General features: G+C 35.7%; 3 protein-coding genes across 10 annotated transcripts; 2 read left to right on the plus strand and 1 right to left on the minus strand.

Annotated features, from left to right (window-relative positions):
* Positions 1 to 2615: 2615 nt before the first annotated feature.
* Positions 2616 to 9350, plus strand: LOC122309700. Of its 2 annotated transcripts, none has more exons than XM_043123277.1 (6): positions 2616 to 4716; positions 4806 to 4968; positions 7350 to 7513; positions 8314 to 8572; positions 8885 to 8993; positions 9087 to 9350. In XM_043123277.1, exons 1-5 carry the CDS (start codon positions 3083 to 3085, stop codon positions 8990 to 8992), a joined length of 2328 nt encoding a protein of 775 aa, XP_042979211.1. In that variant the 5' UTR covers positions 2616 to 3082; the 3' UTR covers position 8993; positions 9087 to 9350. The 2 variants fall into 2 exon arrangements, with proteins under 2 accessions (XP_042979211.1, XP_042979210.1); XM_043123276.1 differs by having other exon boundaries at positions 8885 to 8988.
* Positions 9351 to 11088: 1738 nt separating this feature from the next.
* LOC122310957 (protein LNK1) lies at positions 11089 to 19298 on the plus strand. 7 transcript variants are annotated; one of them, XM_043125252.1, is made up of 9 exons: positions 11103 to 11246; positions 11356 to 11363; positions 12656 to 12773; positions 13945 to 14525; positions 14656 to 15004; positions 15729 to 16430; positions 18231 to 18379; positions 18665 to 18800; positions 18884 to 19298. In XM_043125252.1, the coding sequence occupies exons 3-9, from the start codon at positions 12750 to 12752 to the stop codon at positions 18971 to 18973; spliced, it is 2031 nt and encodes a 676-aa protein (XP_042981186.1). In that variant the 5' UTR covers positions 11103 to 11246; positions 11356 to 11363; positions 12656 to 12749; the 3' UTR covers positions 18974 to 19298. The 7 variants fall into 7 exon arrangements, with proteins under 7 accessions (XP_042981185.1, XP_042981188.1, XP_042981184.1 ...); XM_043125251.1 differs by lacking the exon at positions 11356 to 11363 and having other exon boundaries at positions 11089 to 11246; XM_043125254.1 differs by having other exon boundaries at positions 11094 to 11363; positions 18231 to 18376.
* Positions 19299 to 20069: 771 nt separating this feature from the next.
* On the minus strand, positions 20070 to 23700 carry LOC122310960. The gene is made up of 4 exons (XM_043125258.1): positions 23375 to 23700; positions 23093 to 23219; positions 21027 to 21195; positions 20070 to 20701 (listed from the first exon to the last, which is right to left on the minus strand). The coding sequence occupies exons 1-4, from the start codon at positions 23600 to 23602 to the stop codon at positions 20482 to 20484; spliced, it is 744 nt and encodes a 247-aa protein (XP_042981192.1). The 5' UTR covers positions 23603 to 23700; the 3' UTR covers positions 20070 to 20481.
* Positions 23701 to 23983: the final 283 nt, after the last annotated feature.

The following is a 23983-nucleotide window of genomic DNA, read 5'->3' on the forward strand; positions in this document are numbered from 1 at the left end:
TTTTTTTATTATATTAAAAAAAAAAGGGGGTTTCGGCGAGCGAGTCAAACGAGAATGTTGCAGTTAGTTTCGAGTTTTTCGATTCATAAGGTACAAGGATGTACACGCGTCAGACATTCATTTGAAAGCAAGCAGATATGCAGACATGGACCCATTATGCGAATCAACCTTGGGCCCCATAGGTTTCTCGCTTTCCGGCTAAGTTAAGCCTACAATCCCCTATTTTGTATGGTTATTGTAAATGCGTGCGTGTACGTAATTTTGTTCGCAACTTCGTCGATTCGCTTGTTATGCCTGACAGCTTGAATAGGATCCTTCTTTTCAACTTTTGTTGACGTTACTTGCCCCTCGGAACGGCTTAAAATGCCCAACATATCCCTATCTTGGGGACCAAGCAAATGCGGATCAACGAGCAGCCACCTTGCATGCATCTAGGTTGGCAACTTGGCAGTGACTCTCGTGGCCACGTCGCTGCTCTTTTTTACCACTTTTTTTTTGGTCTTTTATTTATTTATTATTATTTACAGGAAGTGCAAATTGATATTGAAAAGGCCGTGACCGTCGAAATCAGATATGGGAATTATAGCAAAATTAGTCATAAATACCGTGACTTTGTATGTGATTCCAAAAAGCATTTATCCTGCGGTTGGTTTAGATATATCTAAATATTATTTAAATTTTAAATTTTTTTATCTAATCATTATTTAATTATTAAATTTTTTTAAAACTTCAAAACAAAATATAAAAAATAACTCAACTTTTTGAAATTTTAAATTAAAAATAATATTAAAAAATTATATTCTAACAATATTCTAATAATATTTAAACTTTATTATTTTTATTCAGTTTTTTTTTTCTCTTATTTCTTAAAATCTCATAAAATATATTAACTAAAATAATTTTATTATTATTTATAAATTATTTTATTATTATATACATATATATTTTTTTATATCTAATCTCAATATTTACAAATTGATATATTGGTGTAAAAGATGGAGCTTTGAGAAAGATAACTAAAAAGGGGGAAAAGCAAGAAATGGTCAAGAGTGCATGGAAAATGGACAATTCGTAGGAATAGTTTTATTATTAATATATTAATTTATACTGTTAAAAGTATCTTTAATTATTATATTTAAAAAGACAACTAATTCTTTGTTTAGGTTTGTCAAAACTTAATACGTAAGTTATGCTGTTAGAAAGCATTGGTGGTCTACTCTCAAAACAAGATGTTTTCTTTAATGGCTATGCATTTTTTATTTTTACAATTCATAATTAAAACTTTTTACTATATATACATGTATATACATATATGCGTGTAGTGGGTAGAGACATCATACTTTTGTATTTAAGTGGAGTTTCGATAGTGAGATAAGACGATATAGTTTTAGATAAAAATTAAAAGTTGAATATAATATTTTTTTAATATTATTATTGTTTTATTATTTAAAAAAAATTGAATTATTTATTATATTTTATGTGAAAATTTTTAAAAATTATAATGATAAAATGAGATATTTTGGTATTCAAACTGAGCCTTAGTATCATTTTGTTCAAAAAGTGAAGCGCTACCGTAATAAATGAATTTTATAAAAATAAATTTATAAATTGATATGATTTTCTGTGATATGTCATCTACTTTATAATAAAAATAACTTTACAATTTAATGTATCATATGAAGTTAGGTTAATTTGTGAGCTTATTTATAAAAAATTATTTACAGTTAAAATATTTCTCGAGAAAAACATATTGGTAGGAAATCTAATATTTTTGAAGTAATGCTAGATACAGTTTTAGGGTATGTAAACTCCGTGTACTTAATTTAAAAAAAAAGTAGAATCTACTATTAAAAAATTAATTTTATTATATAAATTTCATACATTTATCTATTTAAAAAAAAAAATAAAATATAAGATGTATACATCTTAAAATTATAAATATCCTTCCTCACAATTTTTATATCTCTATAAAACGGCATTGATATTTGATACTCCAATGATAAAGATAAAGATTAAAAAAAAAAAAAATACTAAACTTACCGAGGAGCTTGCAAGCAGGTAAAAGGAAGAGGAGGTCAAGGGTCTGGTAATTTCGTCATAAAGAAATTCAAAAAGTTATTGAGATATATTCGAAATCCGTTATTAGAGGAGAGAAATTGGGATGGGTTGTTGAGAGATGGATACGAATAACAGTAAAATCAAAGCAAATAAAAACAAAATCTTCCGAATTTAATTCTCATTAATTATTAAATAAATATTAATAATTAATATTCAAAATAGTTTATTTTAGCTATAAACTCTTTCTCCACGCGCCGCCCCCAAAGAAATACCACATCTGCGAGACATCGAGTCAAGCAATGCAGCTCGGAGTGACAGATGTTCAATGCGAGGATGAACTGTCTGGGTCCCACACTAGCTATCGAGCGTGCTCTACACGCATCGTAAAGGAGTGTCAGTCAGGGGTCATAATTTTCAGATTAAAAATTGTGGCAAAAAGTATGAAAGTAAAATGCTTTTAAAATAGTGTTGAGACTCACACAGTATAGTGTCTGTGTGCCGATGCGTGTGTTTGTGTCGCTTTGCTATCTGTGCGTTAAAATATTTTATATATAAACATCGTGTGTATATATATATATTTCTATTGGGGCCTTGTAGCGTCTCTTGCTCTTCAGCTTTAATGGCGTGAGAGACCGTACCGGCTGGGGGGTGTATGTGTGTGTATCTACGGTACCTCAGTAAACCGTATGTAAAATCCTTCAATCTTTGCATGCTTCACCAACTCCTCTCAAAGAAAACCCAGGACCCAAATGAGATGATTTTTATCGGAATGAAATGCGATCGAAATGTTTCTCACAACATCACAAACAAAAACCACATTCATTTCGATTTCTGAGCAAAACCCAGATGATAGAAATTGGTAATCTCTTCTGGGTATTTGGTATTTAGCGTTTGTGAATCACTGTCTGGTGTGGGTTTTCCAATTCCTGGGATTGAAGGGTTTGATTGGTTTGTGGTCTCGTTCTCTATTGCGTGTGTTTCTGTTTTTGTTGTTGTCGCTTCTTGTTGTTTGTTTGCTTGTTTGATGTTTGAAAGAGTTAAGATTGGAGGAAACATGAAGAATGATGAAGAGCTCGAAACGTTGTTGGACGAGATCCCTTATGCAACATCACGCAATATCCATCATAATCATCATCTGCATCAACAACGCAACGATACTCATCGTGTCGGCCTTGGTCATGGGCCTTTGGTAAGTCAGAAAACTCAGGGCATGTATGGTATGTGTTATGATGACCCTTCATGGCATTATAAGCATACATGTGCATCATCTCCTGTTAGTGGGCTGTCTTTGCATTCAGATGGCTCTTCCTCAACCTTATGCTCTGGCGGGAATTCTTTCTCTGACAATGGATCACCTACCCCACCTCCATTAGAAGAGCCTAAAACCCATACGCCTTTCCACTACTCAGATGGATTATGCTTGGATTACAAAATCCCCGATTCATCTGTTAGGACGAAGACCGACGAGAATTTGATTGATGAACTGAGTCTGTGTAGAAATTTTAGTGAAGTGTATATTGGCAACGGAAAAGATCATTTTTTAAATTCGAGAGATTTCTTGATAGACCGGGATAGGAGTCTCTATCGTGATTGTTCTTTCAGTGGGAGTAACCAAATTAACACCGATGAATATGGGGACAATAGCAATGTTGGGAGAGGATTTTTTAAATATTTGGGCCTTCAATCCCCTGTTCCATTAAGTTCTACAAGTTCTGATGGTCAGAGGCGCTCGACATTGTCCGGATTGCAGCAAGAATATGACAGGGCTTATTCAATGGGGTCAAGATTGTCCCCCAGACCGCCCGATAATGTTTTACCTCAGTTCAATTACTGCAATAGCTCGATGAAATATCCGAGGCAGAAAACAAAGGAGCAGACAGGAAAGTATTACCTGAGAGGGAGTCCGGTATCGAATCTCACCACTTCTTTAAGTGGACTGCCAATGGTTGAGTCTCTACTATATGCAAGACAAGATGGGATGAATTTAAATGAAGAAAAAGGTATATTGACTCCAGCCAATTCTCCTGCATTGACTAACCCGAGGCCTCCTCATCCGAGTGTTGAAAACATGCTACCCTTTGGCCTGCCACTATGTAGTGGGAGGACAATGATTTCTCCAAACCTGAGCATCCCACAAGCTGGTCTTGAGTCTGTTACTGGCGAGGAGAGCTTCATTTTTCAAGGTGAGGCTTTAAATCATGCAGGCAGCAACGGATTTGATCGTTCAAGGGGTCAGAGTAGGGGAGCCTTGCATGAAATTGGTGCGAGCAAGCATGTAGTAAGGTCCCATCTAGATGGTCGGCATCAAAGCGCTGGAGTTTGTGATAATGCTCGGAGTACTAGGATATGTTGCCCATTCTCTCTACCTCCTAGTTATAACTCCTTGGCTGACGCTCAAGGCTTCATCTATTTGCTAGCAAAGGATCAGCATGGTTGTCGATTTTTGCAAAGGATATTTGATGGGAGTACTCCTAAAGAAGTGCAAATTGTATTTAATGAGATCATCGACCATGTTGCTGAACTTATGATGAATCCATTTGGGAATTACCTTATGCAGAAGTTTTTGGATGTGTGTAATGAGGAACAGAGAAAGCAGATCCTGCTCAAGGTAACTGAAGAACCAGGGCAGCTTGTCAGAATCTCTTTAGACCCCCATGGGTAAGTCATAAGCATAATGTATCTTTATATGACCTTTTCTAATATCTATGACCTTTTCTTATATCTATTTTAACACTTTTTTCTATCAGAACTCGTGTGGTACAGAAAGTTATTGAGACTCTCAAAGCCAGGCATGAGATCTCACTGGTGATATCAGCCCTTGAACCAGGGTTTCTTGCTCTTGTCAAAGACCTCAACGGAAATCATGTGGTCCAGCGTTGCTTGCAATGCCTTAGCATTGAGCATAACAAGGTGAAGCGATTAATCTTTTTAAATTGCCAGGGTTTGCTCGGTCTTATTCTAAAGACATGCATAATGTGACCATGGTTGACATGAATTTAGAATATGCTTTAGTAGGCCTGATCTGTCCACAACTGTAATAAATTTGTTAGTAAACTATTGGATTGGTTTTTTTATCACTTATCTTAATGCACATCTTTAAACTGACAATCGCGCATCCCTTAAAGTCTGATATACTCTCTCTCTATAAGGTCTAAAGCTCCAATTTTGTAATATCAAATTTGTTAAAAAATACATATGGCAGTTATTTACAATTTTCTTGTGACTGTTTTGTGATGATAACTGTTCTTTTAAATTAGAACCACATGGAAGAATGCACTTTTTATTTTACCTTGCATATGTGAATGCAGAATGAAGTTGTGTTTTCATCTTATGCAAAATTAATTTCTAGAACGGAAAACAATCCATGTCACGGTTAGTTATTGATGAGAAAACAAATGTTTAATCAAAGGCAGTTGACTAGCTACTCCTCTACTTGCAGTACATTTACTTATGCAATGTTTAAATCATGAGATTTTGGCAAGTGTGGCAAAATATTCCAAATGAGAATATAGGTACTCATCTGGTTTATGATGGTCCTCTGCATTGTCATCTTATGTACTCATATGTATAATCAGGCCTCATGTTGTTTGAGGATAGATTGTCATTTACTGCTATTGAGGTCATTTTTTTGGTCATAAATCTTACTGATTACTGTGTAAATTGCATGGTATGGGTGTTCATGTAAAGGTTGCAATACCTAGAAGAATCTGAGTTACGTTTTCATGATTTTGTTGGATCTTGCCTTCATCCTCTATGACATATTGCACTCAAAAATGGAAATCATGCTTTGCAAAATAAAGCCAGTCATGGTTCTGTGTACTAAGCAGAGCTGAGATTATATGAACACATCGAACCAGAAGTGATATGTGTGTGTGTGTGTGTGTGTATGAACAAAGATATTGTATTTTAAAAATACGAAATCAGTGGCCTGTTAGCTGTTTCTACATGCCACCTTGTACATATTTCGAGTACTTGGCAACAATAGGGGAAATAGGAGACTTAAATTTAGCCATTGAAACCAGAGAGGTCCTAGAGGGAACATCTGATATAGGATTATGGGTTCATCCAAATTCTCGTTAAATGTTGAATGCCCTTGTGACCAGGAAGTCTTATTCAACGATTATAGAAGGAATGTTGACAAGATGTAGCAAGAAAACAATGATGCCCTTGTTCAATACAAGTTTCTTCCAGGAGTTGGATTTGGTGCTTCTTTCTTTTTGGTTGAAAACAGACAAGAAAAGTTTAGCTACTATAGCTATCAATGGGATATAGTAATCAACCATATGATATATGTTGGTGTATTGCCTTTTGGGGCCATATACACCTAGTTTAAAGCAACATGATCCTTGCATGATGATTTTTTTTTTTTTTATATAGAATATCTCTAGAAGCTTCTTTTAGATATAGTTAGGGCATTCCCTCTGTTCACCGAATCACCAGACTGACATCTGATTGTGGGCATGGGAGTATAAACATAAGATGATTAAGAGCTTTATCAATGTAAAGATTGGTGGAATTGGCCCTTCTACCACAGATAAAATGCAACTTCCAGGAAAGAGTCGATGATAGTTCACCAGTCTCCCAATGATTTTTGTTGTGGGTGCCATTAGAAATTGTAAATGCTTGCTCCAAGATTGAGGAATCTATTCTGATTAAGTTGGTGTGCTAATTTACTACGAACACATGGATCAGAAGGTCTTAATTGTTCTGTGACTGAAAAAAAGTTCTTATAGATGCGAATCAGATTTGGTTACTAGTGTTTAGAATCACATTCTCTCCCTTTCCCTCACCTTGTGGCCAAAAGGAAAATTAGAATGTTAAGAGCCATAATTTTGTTTATACACATAAGATGATAAAGAGCTTTATCAATGTAAAGATTGGTGGAATTGGCCCTTCTACCACAGATAAAATGCAACTTCCAGGAAAGAGTCGATGATAGTTCACCAGTCTCCCAATGATTTTTGTTGTGGGTGCCATTAGAAATTGTAAATGCTTGTAATACTTGCTCCAAGATTGAGGAATCTATTGTGATTAAGTTGGTGTGCTAATTTACTATGAACGCATGGATCAGAAGGTCTTAATTGTTCTGTGACTGAAAAAACGTTCTTATAGATGCGAATCAGATTTGGTTACGAGTGTTTATAATCACATTCTCCCTTTCCCTCACCTTGTGGCCAAAAGGAAAATTTGAGTGTTAAGAGCCATAATTTTGTATGCAATTTCTGCGTATCATCATGCGAACTTTCTCTTCATATATAGTTTACACTTCCCTTTATATCTATATTTGGCAGTTTATATTTGTTGCTGCTGCAAAGTATTGTGTTGACCTTGGAACTCATCAACATGGATGCTGTGTTTTACAACGATGCATCAGTCATTCAAAAGGGGAGCTTCAAGAAAACTTGGTTGCAGAAATATCTGCCAATGGACTTCTGCTTGCTCAAGATGCATATGGGTAATCAACATGAAAAATGCGACTCTATTAGTAATTACTGATTATATTTTTAGCTAAAGGACATTAAGAAACTTGCTTTGTTCAAGTGTCAATAAATCAAAAACTTCTTTTTGAGTTATTCTTAGTACAGAAAACGTGTCAATAAATCAAAAACTTCTTTTTTGAGTTCTTCTTAGTACAGAAAACATGTCCCATGACAAACCATGTATAATTCATGATAATTTGATGAATCTAAAGTTAAATATTGGGTGGTCAAGCTATCTTTGAGCTGGGAAGTTGGTAGACATGCATACTAGAAGGATCAGTTTGGGTTTCAGACTAGGACTTTTTTGCATGTAGCCCATGCCTCCTGCCAAGCTAATGATAAAGACACATCTTTCATATAATTACTGAAAATGTATATTAGCTGCATTTTTATAAGCCTCCAATCCAAACTCTATTTTTATGTTAATTGTGATCATCATTGTCTTCTTGTTGCATTGTAATAAAATGGCCTATCATAGTGGAAATGCATTTGAAAAACATTTACTTATCACCGTAATGTTCATTTATGTTCTTTGAAGTTTTGAACCTCTTTTTGTGGACATGCATATACGGGATCGTGTAGCTGTGAATGTTTATGAAAATTTGTTGTGTTTAATGTTCTTTATTACTTTCTTATGACAATAATTTTTATCATTCGGTTCCGTAGAGTGAATCCGTGGAACATGTTGTCCAAACTTTTGAAAAGTTTCAATGCTTTTGTTTTGTCTAGCCTTCCTCCTGAGTACCATTTTGGTTTTCTTCTTTTCTTTTTTCAGAAATTATGTCGTTCAGTTTATCTTGGAGTTAAGAATCCCTTCTGCCACTTCAAAGTTGAGCTCTCAATTTGAAGGGAACTATGTGAACCTCTCAACACAGAAGTTCAGCAGCCATGTGGTCGAGAAATGTCTTGATGTATTCAATGATGAAATCCGATCAAGAATCATTTATGAATTACTCTCTGTTTCACGCTTCGAACAGCTGCTTCAACATCCACATGCCAACTACGTTGTTCAAACAGCTCTTCGAGTTTCTGAGGTATGAGAATCAAATTTGAATTTTTTTTTTTTAGAAAAAAAAATTAGGTAAATAACTCTATGTTGAATTTTTACAAGAGACGTGAATAGGTTGTCATGGGACAAAAAGGGACAAGAGATTGTTTGATAATGCCATGCCATCTAATTGTTTTATTAAATGAATTAGAGCTGTTCAGTATTTATTCATTAATTAGTCCTAGTTTTCTGTTTCATGCATGTATTCCGGAAGAAAAATGGTGCTTCTAGACGTCTTAGTGCATATTACTAATTAGGTTATCTCGTCTTCAATAATGTACTGGTTTTTTCTTATCAGGGTCCTGCACACAATTTACTGGTTGAAGAAATCGAGTCCCACAAAGCAATTTCACGCAACAGCCCGTATTCTAAGAAGATTTTCTCTCAGAAGCTTTTGAAGAAGTGATGTACATTCGCATTTTCTCCATTTGAATTAGTGTTTTATTCTAAACTATGAATAGCATGTTAACTCTTCCACAACCATTCCAATCTATCTGTAGAAAATTTAATCTGTAAAGTCTGATGCTGATAACCGGACAAAGAATTCGTCTTCAGGACTTGCACAAAATGGCCTTCATGTGCTGACCTGAGTGGCCGGGGAAGATAAACCAATTTTGCTTCCAGTCTAATCCCGGACATCATGTATTATTTTGTTGTGTTGTTGACCTATGTTTTGGATATTTTCGTTTCGTTCATTGTGGGACTTTCACTGTATTATTGTACAGTATAAATCGTTAAGAATCCGGTTGCTGTTGCTGTACAAATTCGGATGCTTTTCCTGTCATTTTCTATTGATTTTGTATATGCATGTTATGTCCTCTTGCACATGAAAATTCATGCCGTGAGTCTGTGAGCTGAAGTTATGCTGGTAATGAGAGGTAGCCATGAACAACTAATAGGAGTTGGAGTTGTGTTAATGGCTGATACGGTACGTAAAGGGAGGCGCTGAAATGGTAGTTAGGGTAGCTGCTGTCTCGTTGCTTATGCAATAGATACTCTACATCACCGTTGTCTCTGTCAAGCTCTATTGACATCGAATATTCTCCTAATTCCCATGGAATCTTCCAACAATTTTTGGTTTACATATTGACTCCCAAGAGTTGGATGTAGAATGCCTTTTCCATTTACATTTACGCTTATATGACATCTACATTTATATATATATATATATATATATATTTTTTTTTTTTCTGTTTCTATTTCACTATTTAGATATAATATTTTTATTAAATAAATATTTCTTATCTTAAATTTTACGTCTTATCTTTTGACATCAACTGTTGCCGCTACCAAGTTTCAAAATCAAAGGATTTCTATTGACGTATTGAGAATGAAAGGGTAATGCTATTCACTATTTTTTTTATTATTTTATGATGATTATTTGTTATATTTTATTTACAAATCAATCATTTAATTCTATATTAAGAAAAATTAGAATTTTGATAGAATCATAGAAAAACTTATATTTTTCTTTTTCTTATATTTATAAAAATTGAATTCTACTACATATAGTCATTTTTACGTATTCTTTTTTTACTCGATTGATGTGATTGACAAAAAAAATTATTAAATTAATAGAATGTATAAGGAAATATACAAAATAACTATACATAAATATTTTTTATTTTTATTTTTAACAATTAAAAGAAGGAAGAAAGAATGTCAAAAACTCTGCTCCAGTGATTCGTCGTTTTACTTCTAAGTTTTAATGACGTTTTGAGAATGAAAGAATAAAATTGGGTAATGCTATACAATATCTTTTTTTCTTATTATCATCTTTATAATAATTATTTATTATATTTTATTTACATATCAATTATTTAACGTCACATTAAAAAAAATTGAGAATGATAAATAGAATTTTGATCGGATCATAGAAATATTGTATTTTTCTTTTTTTTAAAATATTTTTATAAAATAATAGGATCGCATTATTAATAATAATACACCCTTAATTAAAAAATCAGCTATTTAATCAGTCTTGTATGGGTAAACTTTTAAAGATGTGACGTAAGAAACGAGAATTTACTCGGTGGGCCCTTTGGCCTTAGAGAGCTTTCCGACATTTGACAAAAAAAAAAAAATAATAATAATAATAACAAAAAAAGAAAGAGAGAAAGAAAAGAAGTGCTCGGGACTCGGCAGTATACCGAAAGATCTGGTCCACTGCTCCGTTGTTTTACTTTTAAATTTTAATTCAATTAAAAAAATGAGGAAGAACAAGTGGCCACATCATGGCGCTCAACCACGCACGCTCTCAGTCCACGACACGAGGGCACCACTATATTCCCCCACCAATAATGGGTCCCCAGACACGTGTCGTGATACCAAAACCTACCAAGTACGTGGACCAATCACCTCGTTGAAACTGATCGGATCTCATCGCCCATCTCTCGTCCACGAATTCTGATATCCACCCCCTTGTATTGATCTCCTCACCACGTGTCAGCCCCTGCGTCACCCTTTTTATTCATCCTAAAAAAATAATAAAATATTCTTATCAATTTTTAATTTAATTTTTTTCGCCCGAGCGCTCGTGCAAGAGGACGTCTCTGGAAGCTCCGAGAAGTCCCTGAATCAGATAGCCAGATTAGGAATAGCTGTTTGGTCTTGTTGGCCATTTTCTCTCTACTGTTACAGGGAACTTTTTGATTTTTCCGGTAATTATTTATTTTTCCAGGATTTTTTGTTTTCCCTGTGAGCTTTGCTCGAAGATCGTTGCTGATGTAGCTTCAACTTTACCCTTCTAGTAATTCCGGAATATTTTAGTTTTCCAGGTAAGTTTTCCTTGGAGATCGGTGCTGCTTTGGTCCTGTAGCTTCAACTTCCCCTTTTAGCGACTTGTTTATTTTTTTTGGTTGGACCAGGGGTGGGGGCGGCTTGTGTATGTTTAAATTTCTTGGTTGTGTTGGATTTACTTGCTACTGAGAACATATCGTAACTTGAAATGGTTTTTTTTTGGAGTTTTCCTCGTCCATTTTCAGACGAAGTAGAGAGATAAATAGATAGAAAAAAAAGGCCTGAATGTGATAGAACCCAAAGGGAAAAAAATTGATAGAAAGAGAGAAGGAATGATCTTTTTGAGGGGACCGGGTTTCCTAGTATTTCTCCTGCAAATGAATTATTCCTTGATAACCTGGCATACGGCATGCACAGCTCATTATAGGAGCAAATCACGCCAATATGGTAAATCAAGCATAATTGCATAGTTGGTAACATATAGAAAAATCAGTAGAAATATGTGGGAAAATATTCAGTAATATTCGGGGATCCTAACTACCCCAATCTGATTCTAATATTTTTAGTACTTTGCTCAATGAATTTGAGCTTTTCCAGTTTCCCCCCTCAAAATAAGCATATAATAGTATAAACTGTGATACATATTTTCAATAATTGATTTTACGACGTCATTTTTGCATTGTTTGGATCATCAGAAAATGTTGGTTATGAACTGATAATCAAGTACTAAGCCTTAGGGCTTTCAATGCAAGAAATTTCTGAAATTGCACTTAAATTAAGCATAATAAAAGGATTGGATTAATAGGCAAGAACAGAGAAAAGGAGGATCATAATTATTTCTCTTTCCACATACACATTTTGTTCCCTTCCTCTAATTTCCTAATAGTTATTGGGGTTGTTTTTTACCAAAAAAAAAAATTTTAAACTTAATTTTTGGTCTCTTGGCACGTGCTTCATTTTGTTATTTTGAAATGCAAAGATCTGGAGATGCGGACTACTTGCAGCTGGACAGAAAGATCCTATAAAGCTTCACTGTTTCCTTCTAAAACTTAACAGGGCCCATTTTTCATTCGTTCTTGGAATCCAACAGATATTAAGTGTCTGTGTATTGGTTTGGGTTTGTGTTCCTAGATTTCTGTTTTTTTTTTTTTTTTTTGGTTTAATCAGGTAGGACTATGGAAACAGAACGCGTCAATAGGAATACTGCTATTTTGTTTATTTTTCTTGTCTATAATATTGCACTGCTGTTTATTTTCTAATCAGTGCTATAAATTTTACGACCAAATTGTAAGATTTCCACTTATCTATCCTTAGTTTATTTTTGACTCAGAAAACAGTTTTTGGTGAGAGGATTTTCTCTTGAAACATGACATCATATAAATCAACTGCATCTTTCTGGGGTGGTGGATAGAAGATCTGGAGGAATGTCAGATGTGTACATGTGTGAGGTAGTGTGTGTATTTATATACATAATTTTTTACTTATTTGCCATTTGGTACGACTGAATATGTTCAACTGAATGGAATCATACATTTTAACTAATCCAAAATCATCAGAAGTTAGAATCAAAAGGAAAGAAGAGGATTTTAGTGTAATTCCACTAAAATACATGCATCGTAATGAGGATTTGATGGGAGAAATGTCTTGAGACTCAAGTGTGCTGACTTTGTTGGTTATTTTAGATCATATAATGGTATATCAGGGCAACAGAGCAGTTTCTGTTTCTTAAATAAGAAAAGAAGTGTATTTATTGAAAGAGAGGAAAGGGAAAGGATAAAAGGAATTGGTGTGGTGAAAATTCAAAATACTTGCAGGAGATGCAATGTACGACAAAACTAGAAGAAAAATCTAATAAGCAATGGCAGTCTTTACGCGAACACATTATATTCAACTGAACAAACCTCTTGCGCCTTAGGTTACATGAGATCTAATGCTTTGAAAAAATAGGAAGAAAGATCCTCCTAGAGAGAAAAAGGGAAAATAATTTTTTCTGGGTATGAAGTTTTCTATGATTGTTTATGAAGACTTTTTTATGATAGTCTTTATGTTTATTAACTTTCCTTTTTCCAACTGCCTTAATGTAGTTCTATTGAATCCTGTCTGAAGTTTTTCCATCACTGACTGATTTATGAAAGGCATTTTTAAGTTCCATTCTATTCCTTATCAGAGAACAAAAATGAATTTCCATTTTCCTGTTTAACTTGTCTACTGTCAATTTGTCTCAGCAAGTTATGTTGGCCCTAGAATTATAACGAGGTCAGACAATATAAATTTCTCTGAGTTCTACCTATGTTTTTGGGTTATTTACCATTCATATGAATTTCTATTATGAGCATCTTGGTAATCCAGCAGTAAAAGCTTTCTTTCTCCTTTGTTGTTGAGTATCTACTGTTCATACGAATTTCTATCAAATGAACAAGGTCTTACGGAATGATTACTATATGTTTTTCTTTTTCTTTTTCCCTTGTGTGATTTCTATTATAATGGATAAGAAGAAAGAAAAAACCTATCATAATGGATAAGAAAAAGTGAAAAAAACCGAACAATCTTTTCCCTATAGATCCTGAATTGAGAATTCTATCTAATATTCTGTCTAAGCCTCTGGTCATGATGTTGCAGCTTGAAGATAATTTGTGGGATGACTTTGGTGGGAGTGACGATCATATAGTGCCTCATCATGGCAATGAATGTGAGGATCGAATTGCTGTACAGGGTGATAGCTGTAAGAAGCCACAAGGTGTAGGAATTGGTGTTGCAAGTAATGCTGCCAATGAAACTAAATATGGTACACGAGGCAAGGAGGAAAGGAGTTCACCAATATTGACCAAGAAAGACACGATGTTGGAAAAGGATTCATGGTCTCAAACACCTGATGGCATGTTTCCTTCTTCATGTGATGGCGACTCGCTTAATGGAGTAACAATTATGGAATCTGATGATACGAGGATGCCCAGCCATTGTTTAAAAAGTGAGAAGATAGATTCTGGTGGCAGTGAGTTTTGTGTGGATGATTCTATCTTGGGTGAGAAGTGTGCTGCAGTTGAGAACAACTTGTACTGTTATCCACTCAGTAACATATCCCAAACAGATAATGATCTGAGTTTTTTAGACAATGAATGTGAAGGCGAAGAAAGCAATGATCTCTTATCCAGTTGGTGGCCGAATATAGAAAATTTTGAGGATGTTGACAGGATGTTTAGGTGGTCTTCAAATTCATTCTTATAATGGTTGACGTTTTCTTATTGTTTTTCTTTCTGTATAAAATACTACTGCTGGTTCTCTTTGTAATTGATGATTTAGTAGGTTTACGTATTACTTTTGATCTTACAGAAGTTGTGATTCAAGTTTTGGGCTAGGGTCACTTAGTAATGAAGACGATTTGTGCTGGTTCTCATCTTCACATGCTGCTGAAGTATCTGAAGATGCATTGAAATCTGACAAGTTTATAGGTCATGAGGCAAGCATCTTCAAAAGTATTTCAGAATGTGATGAAACGTCCAGTCCAAAAAGTGCATGTCTTCCGATCAATTATCCCAACAAGAAAAGTGTTTCTATACGTGGTGAAATGAATTCTTATACTTCACATATTGACGACCCTGCTTCCCTTGGTCAGTTATCATTTCTGAATGGGTCTGATACGAAAACTGAGCATAGGGATGACTTAATGCCTAAAGAACAGGTAGTTTCTGTGATTTCAAACGATTGTATATATATATATATTTATATTTATATATATTATATTTTAATTTACTCCCTGTTTTGGGAAAAATTTTGAGATTCCAACATCCACTTGCAGTCACTTGACATCAGTTATACTAAGTTCTTTTTTTTTTTTTTTTTTTTTTTAAATTTTTAATTTTTTTATAATATATATATATATTAAAAAAAGGAGGACAAAGCCCCCAATTTTATTATTAACTCCTCACTTTTGGCTTAGTGGTTATAGTAAGTTGAAGCTTATAACTATCAACTTATTTAAAAGCTAATATGAAAAGAAGATTATGATACATTACCTTACAAAAACATTGAAAACACTGCATTGTAATATTTAGACCTTGGGGACCGCCTTTTCACTTAAATTTAGTTTGACTGATTAAAAAGTGATAATGTGGTTGGTAACAAATGTTCTTATTAGAATAAAGGCATTGTGTGTGTTTGTCATAGAACTTGCAATGGAAAGTGATTGTAATTTTTTGTTTTTGTGTTCCCCTTTCTCTTGACCTCGTTACCCTATTCGGGATGTTATTTCATGTGGTTTGTGTTTAAAAAGTGATTATGATATATATTTTCATATAAATTTAAATGTTTAATCTATGTGAACGGCTGACAGCTGCTTATCCATTCTCCCTTATATTGTGAAGAACATAACCACTTGAAATCCTAACAAATTTTATGCTTCACAGAGGAATGTGCATAGAAAGAAGTCCAAGAACCAGAGCCAAATGGAAAGAAAAAGGAAAGATCGATATCTGGAAAATGGTGATTCTTTTCACTATTATGGTAAACATGCGGATCTGGGTCATCACTATGGAGACTCATTGTGTGAAGTTTTTTCTCCCCCTGGAAATCATCAACATAAGCAAAACGTAGGACCTGATACTTCGTGTTATATTCGGACACAGATACCCTGTATGCACCTGGAATGTAGTCATCCTTCAGATAAAGTTTCAGTTTGTCCAGCTCCATTAGGTAACAAATTTGAAAACAGTGGCCATGCATATTCTCCCAAGGAGTCTTCCTATGCATCAAATCCAGTCCAGTCCATGGAGAGCTCTCATTGCCCTTCATTTGAGGTTCCAGCAAAAACAGTCAATGAAAAGAGAGACCAGCTATGCCAGGATTTACAAACTCCTACGACTAGGAAGTTTAAAAATGTTGATATGTCTGCTCCGATGGAATTTTGTCATCCTGTTTCAGCTCATAAGCAAGTTCAGCACTCTGAAAATGAGGTTGAAGTTCATAGTGAAATCGAAGGAGTTAGTGTAGGAATTCCTACAGACTTGGATTCTTCAAATGTACAGGAGAGCTCTTGCATGAGCTCTGTGGTGGATGAAATCTCACTAGAAGCGACTAATTTTCGCCAGCTTCAAAAAGTGATGGAAAAGGTACAAATGTTACTGAATATTCATTTACTACCAACTTTTGAATGGGATTCTATGAGAACTTAAGTGCTGGCATGTGAAATGATAAATCATCTAGTGTTGTTCATTGTACAGCTCATGTAAGAGCTGAATTCTGTCATTAGTTTCAGATAGTTCTTACCTGCTTGAACATGTCAATATTTGGCAAGGTGGGAGATAAATTGTAGGAGTTGGTTTCCCAAAGTTCAACATGGCCTTCAATCACCCTTCTAATCCTTGACAAAAATGAAATGCCAATTCATTTTTTTTTTCCAATTTCTGATGTTGCAACAATTTTGTTCTTTGAAGTTATAGAAAAATCTTTGAAATATAAAATTATTGAACTAGAAACACCAATTAGCACTTAGATTTATAAAACATAGACCATGATTCTCATCACCTTTGTTTTTCTCTTTTAATGTTAGAAATGTTAAAAATAATAAAGGAGCAAGCATTGGTAAAAAGAAGAAACGGAAAAAGACAACGTGATACCCAGATTGGTTTGGATTGGATTGTAAAAGGTGTTTTGTGGGCACGTCCTAAGCTGCACATCAGTTGTGTGAAAGTTGAGTTTAGGCTGTGGAAGCAATTATAAGAAGCTTTATTGTGATTATTTGTTTTAGATTGTGGTGCAAATATAGCTAGCTCTTCACTAGATCAGGACAATTGGTATCATAACCAATCTAGTAATGCCCTGTGGCATAAGGGCCCTGCAGCAAGTGATAGGACAAAATAAGCAAACGTGTAGCATATTAAGTTGACATTGTCTTATAAGTTAGAATTTGCCTTGAGCGAAAAAGGTGCTATACAAATATGCTGTGTATAAACTTGACCTTGAATGATCAACTCTATAATTATGTTTGTAAATGTTTTGTGGCTATTTGGTTTCAAAAAACAATAACTAAGAAGAAAATTACTGAAGTTTGGCCCATATATTTTGATATGTCGGTTCGCATCATCATTATCTAAAACCTGCAAATGCAGTTTCTAAAACATCTTGTTGAAGTATTGGAGGTTTTTTTTAGACATTCTAACATTTCAGTCTACTGGTTAATACGCATAAAACACATACAAGTAGTGACAGGTGAAAAAACATTGAAGTAGCATCTGGCTTGCTAGTTATATTATATCACAAGTTTGGTTTGGGCTGAGATTCTACATTATTAATGTCAAAAAAAGTTTAAAATAATATGGATGATTAAAATTTCTGCTATTTTTCATGTGCAACTTATATTGTGAAAAATTGTCAGAACATGTTGACGCACAACATGATCACTCAGAATGTTTCAATATCGATGATTACCCCATAGATAGTTCCAACAGTATAGGAACAATAATCAATTTTAGCTAAGGTAAAGTGAATAAGAAGATAAATTTTGTCTCAATTCTTACATAGATTTACAATTATTCATTAGAGAAAATACAAAAAAGAATCCTATTGGGATGAATCAAGATAATTTTTGAATCAGAGCTTTCTGTTTTCCCTCTTGACGATGAAGCTTATCCCTCATCGTCTCGCTGGCCTACCTTGACCCCTGTTATTTTGAGGTCATATTTAGCATTTAGAGTTTGCCTCGATTTTGTGCCCTTGTGGCTGCTGCAAAGTGCTTTACCCCTAAATGTCCTGTCAACTAATCTCTTGATATTTAAACAGTTGGCATTGAAAGAGAACTCCTCGATATTCAATGAATGAATATATGTGACATATGAATAGTTTCTCATCACATGCAAACTCTAGTGTTCAATATTTTTCAAATTGACTGACCTGAAACTGCTTGAATTCAGTTGGATATCAGGACTAAACTGTGTATAAGGGATAGTCTGTACCGCTTGGCTAGGAGTGCTGAGCAAAGGCATAATTGTGCAAATTTGATTGGTGGCAATGGAGATGGCAGAGATGCAAGTAGAGCACTGGCATTTCAAGAAACAAACAAGTATGCAGTCGCTGCTTGCTTTGGCTTTACATTTTGTTTTCAATGCTTGCTGTACTGCTGTTGACTGGTTTTGCTATAATTCATTTTGTTAAGTAAGATAATAAATGGCGAAATGGGTCATATTTCTTTGGACTGGGAGTGTTAAAGTTAATTCCTTTTTCATGATAATCACCCTGGATGATGTGTATCTGTCTTGCTCTTTCTTGTAGTTGCTGAATTTCTGCTAAGAGTGTTCTTCAGTCTTTGATTAAGTTTTCTTGTGCTTTTAATAATTCCCCTATTTAGGTGCACTGGATTTGTGGATATGGAAACGGGTACCAATCCCATAGATCGCTCTATAGCACACCTACTGTTTCACAGGCCCTCTGATGCATCCGTAATGCCTACCAACAATACCGTCTCTCTTAGGTCTCAAGGCTCGGTAAGCCTTTTACACTTCTAATGCCATATGCTGTATGTAATGTGTCAAAATCTTGGGCTTATGCTGTGGATCTTAATTAGCAGATTCATGGGTCTGATAATAGTCCACCTGTGATGGCTGAGACACAAGTTCTCCAGGAAGATAGTGTTGCCAGTGCAGATAAAAAATGCTGATGACGGACAACAAAGAAGGAAAAAAAATGGTTAGCGTTTGCACCATTTTTGTTAAATATGTTTATTTTTTATTTGACTGCAAATCAGAATGTATAATCAAGCTTTTGAGGCCCAACATAGATGCCGGGTTTGGTTCGAAACGTGTTTGTTAGATAGGCTTACTTGTCTATGTTGGTGTATATCCTTGCAGCACTCATCTTGATGAGCTAATATTTATCCTCTCATCTCTGTCACTAGAATTTCCTTGCAACTACATCTCACCCTGTTGGTACCATTTGGTTTGTTATCTTAACATGTCCTTGGCTCATGCCTGTTAAATTTCTTAGGATAAGACACTATGTTAATTCTTCTGTTGGCATCCTATTATTTTTTCACACATGTATGAACTAATATTTACGGTCAAACGTACTAAAGCACTTGGAAATAGAAGTGCCAAGCGCAAGTATTTTGTAGTTTCAATAGCTTTTCCGCATGTCAACTGATGGCACACACGTCAACTAGGTGTATGACACTTCGCTCCATCGATAGCGTTTCCTTCTTTTAACTTCTTTTTCTTCCTTCTTTCAATGGCGTAGTCTTTAATTAACAAACCAAGAAGTACCCCATATTGTTGATAACACAACTCGGAAGAAACAAGTAAAAGCAGCATTGTGAAAGTACAATAAATCCACCGTTTGGCTGCTACCACTCCAATCACCATGCTTTTCAGAAAGGAGTCACGTCTACTGCGGCGGCGAACGATTCTGATTCATTTTCCTCTCTCTGTTGCATGATATTTACCCAACGATTTATGCATGCCATACTTTCACAAGGTTTGATTATGATCCATGATCCAGTGTTCACGCATGGGTTCTGCCTTTCTTGCTTGTCTCCGATTTTACATGTACAAGCCAAACAAATACGTGCTAACCAAAAGCACGTATCAGATTTGACCTAGTATTTTGCTCTTAACAACCCTTTTTTTTTTCCCTTTTTTATTTTTTTGATAAGTAGTATATTGCTCTAACAACTGTCCCAATCTAACTTAACATCCACCTTAGGAGGCACGTCCATGATATATTTTCCTGGTAATCTTGACCTGATTTGCAAGCACAGATTGAAAAGTACGTTTGCCCGTAAAAACCTCAGGTTCTAAATTTATGAGTTCATTTTAAGACACATGCATAGGGTTAGGCTCAACTTATGCCCTCCCATCTTGAAAGAAACAAATTGCATAGTCTTCCAAATTGTCATGCATGATGGAATTTCGTCATCCTCAGGTAGGAGAGATCATGTAATCTTCCCTATAGGGAGAACATGCATAAAGGCTAGGAACTAAGAAAGCAAAAGCACGAGACATCCTAAAACAAAAACTAAGATATATTGTACATGCACATTCCCTGATGGACCTGACCTTCGCCTATCAAACTGCTAGCCCGTAGAACACCATTAATTACATGAGTGTACCTACCTTCATAACATAAAAAATGCTTGACCATGCCAAGGAAATCTGTAAAGAATGAAATCCGCTAATCAAACTGCTGGCGAAGTTGCATCTCTGTTTCACTTTTCCATGTGGCATGAGATGATTGGCCTTTCATCCTCTTACTCTTCTCCTTGTCTTTGATGACAGACCCCTTCTTCTTGGGCTCATTGCTAGCATCATCATGTGGGCGATCACCACAAACTGGGCAGACCATTCCTCTTGCATTCGAGTAAGTCTTGGGAATTCCACATTGCAAGCACATCCTACAAATATAAACATTTCACACTTAGATAATGATAGAATACCATTGTGCAGAGTGCATGCATGGACATCTTTGGTCTTCAAAGATGAGAACTGCATGCAACACAAGGATTTCTTTGATCCTTAGAGAGGAAAATTATGAACTGACACGAAGTGGGAGCTTAAGTCATCAGGAGATTCTATCTTTAGACTTGTATCAGTACAGAGACTAAGACCCAGTAAAAACAACTGCTCAGTGTTGCCTAAATAAAATCTTCTTCGCTACGTATTTATAAACCCTCCATGCATGGTCATCAACTTAAAAACTGTTAAATAAACAAGATTGACCTCAGTAGGTCAGCAGCATCCTCTGCATTAGGATTGGCTGCAGTGGCCACGCGCTTGCTTCCTTGCATTGTGCTTGAAGCTGTTGATGCAGGAGGTTGGCTACCCTCAATATCACTTCTTACTCGCTCATGGATTCCAACTAGTTGGGCTTTGGCCTCAACCACAGCACCTACAGACAATAACAGGCAAAGTCAAGCATATTATCTTAGAATTGAAGGAAGCTACCACTAAGTTGAGACAAAAATTGATTAAAAGGAAAAACTAAGCTAAAAGAAAAAGAAAATGCAAAAACCTTTATATGATTGTATGTATGATTCGTAAATCCTTGAGAATCAATTTTAATGTGGCAGTGATGTTCTGTTTAGTAATGGGGTGTTCTGTTTAGTAATGGGGTGGAAGGTGGTGTAGGTGGTGGTGAGGAAAGGTGGACAGAGAGGAAAAGGAAGTTGCAGTCACAGCTAGAGGAGAGGAGGGAGGAGGGAGGTGGCATGGATGAGTTTGGGGGTAGTGGTGGCAGTAGGGAAGTGGGAGGTGGAGGGGGGAGGGATGGAGATGGTGGTGGTGGTGTCACAGACACAGCTATTTTGAAAGGGAGGGGAGAAAAGGTGCATAGGGATATCAAGAAAAGGGATGCTGGATAGATGCATACTGTAATCAGTGTAAATTATTCCGCCTTTTTTAAGTATAATTTCCCGTTGATCATGAAAAACTGTTTGGGCCTCCTTTGTTTTCACAATTCTTCTCAACTCATCTAATTAGTATAATTTTATTAAATTTCCACATAAAATAAAATAAACTATTCAACTTTTTCAAATCCTAAAATAGAAATAATATTAAAAAATATATTCTAACAATATTTTATTCAACTTTTAACTTTTATTTCAATTCATCTCATTTTATCTTATATATGAAAACAAATGAGGCAGTGAAATGGCAACAGGTAGGAAGTCAAGGCCTACATCAAGCAAAGAAAAATACTTAATACTAAAACAGTTTGCAATATTAGATATCAAATACAAGTCAATATAGATTTTTTTTTCTCTCTGAAAACTAACAGAACAAAGTAATAATTAAACTTTCCCTCCGCTTGGTAAGATTTTCTGTTTGATACTACAGGAGAATCGGAAAATAAATGCTTTTAGTTGAGCTTCGGCTGAAAAAAAAAAAAAGGAATTTTAGTAGAAGAACAACTTAAAGTGTGAAATAACCGAAGTGATGAACTTCTCTCGTGCTTGAAAAGGTAGCATATACCCAAACGTTTTTTTTTTTGGTAAAAAGAAAATCAAAATGTATGTCACCGAACCATACCCAAACGTATGTTCTTGAATCATACATCGAACAATCAGAAGCACACAATTTACATGGTCTTAAACTAATTTGACCTATTGGACTTGAGGTTCATAGCAGTGAAGTCCCACTCCTCCTTTGGAGGAAGGTGGGTGGCTGTCTCACTCCTCCTTTAGAGGAATGTGAGTGTTTGTACTCCTCCTCCTAGGGAGGGTGGAGCGTGTTAGTACCTCTCTTTTCAGAAGAGAGGTCGTTCCAGTTCATAACGTTTTCTCAATTGACTATTGTCAACTGAGAGTATATAGAAGTTAAGACAATGTCCGTCATAAAGAAATTTGTGGGCGGAGGAGCCCCTCACAGTTGAGCAGTTTGGCTAGTAATCTGGATTTTCCTGTATTGATTAGTCACAGTTATAACTTTGGTTTCATTGGAGGGAATGAAGTCTATTTCAAAAAAAAAAAAAACTAATTTGACCTAGACGATACAAATATCAGTCCCTGAAAGATGGTTGAAAATAGATTCTAGAGTTGTTGTGCCCCTTTGGGATGAGTTCCAATACTAGAAATAAGTGAACGCGCTCCCCTCCAGAAATGGACAACCAGAAAATGTTGCCTAAGTACACATCATGTGGTCCATTATGAGATAGAAAACTAAGGAATCATAAATGATAAAACCAAATCCCTAATCACCTATATCTGGGGTCTAATTCAATAGCTCCAAATAATGACTTTTCAAACAAAATGAAGTCCAAGGTAACATTTACATTAACATAAATTTACCGGGAGGTAAGTCTTTCTTCTCCTTGCGGTTCCTGCGGCCGCCGCGCCTCCCTTCATTCTGATCCACGTCTTTAGCGGAACCATGTTCCTCCACGCTATTGTTCAGAAATGCCGGCGGTTCCGAAACCTCCAGTAACGAATAAAAACCAAGTCAGGACAAAAAGAAAAAAACTTTTATACCCACGATTCCCGGCTGGAATCACAATAAAGTGAGTAGAAAATAGAGGGAAACGAACTGGAGTACGAAAACACTGGGCAACCAAAGGGGGTAGTAAGAATTACTTGGGAGAATACATCGAGAGCGGAAGGAAGGCCGGATACAGAGGAGGGTTGGGGGAGTTCAACGAAGGACTTCCTACGGACCGAATGGTTACGGGCGGCGGAGGCTTCGTCTTCGTCGTCATCATCGTCGCCGGAAGAGTTAGGGTAATGGAGATGGGCATGGTGGGGTTCTTGTTCTTGTGCTTCTTCTTCTGCTGAAGAATAACCTTGGAGGAGCGACAAGCTCATTGGACTCGCCCTTCGAATTGCAAGTAAAAGTGGCTTTTTGCAGTACGTAAGGGGAAATTTTGAGGCAAGACGAAGGCAGATTGTGATTTTTGGGGGGGGGGGGGGGGGGGAGGAACGTGGTACTAGTACGGTGCTGCTGTCAGGTAGCAGTAGTAGTGGGCTGCTTCGTGAAGCATAGGAGGTGGATCGTTAAAGCCCGAACATCACCTTCAATGGGCCTATACTATTGGTCCACAAAGAAAGACTCTTCATCTTCTAGTATGATGTGGTACATTTTTACCAACACTTCTTCGAGAATTATTCTTCTCATTAGCCGCTTAACTTATTTCACACCCCACACCTTACCTGGCAGTAGACTCGATCACTGATAAAGGAATGAAA

The sequence above is a fragment of the Carya illinoinensis genome, chromosome 5 (assembly GCF_018687715.1).
Source record: "Carya illinoinensis cultivar Pawnee chromosome 5, C.illinoinensisPawnee_v1, whole genome shotgun sequence".
Taxonomy (NCBI): Eukaryota; Viridiplantae; Streptophyta; class Magnoliopsida; order Fagales; family Juglandaceae; genus Carya; species Carya illinoinensis.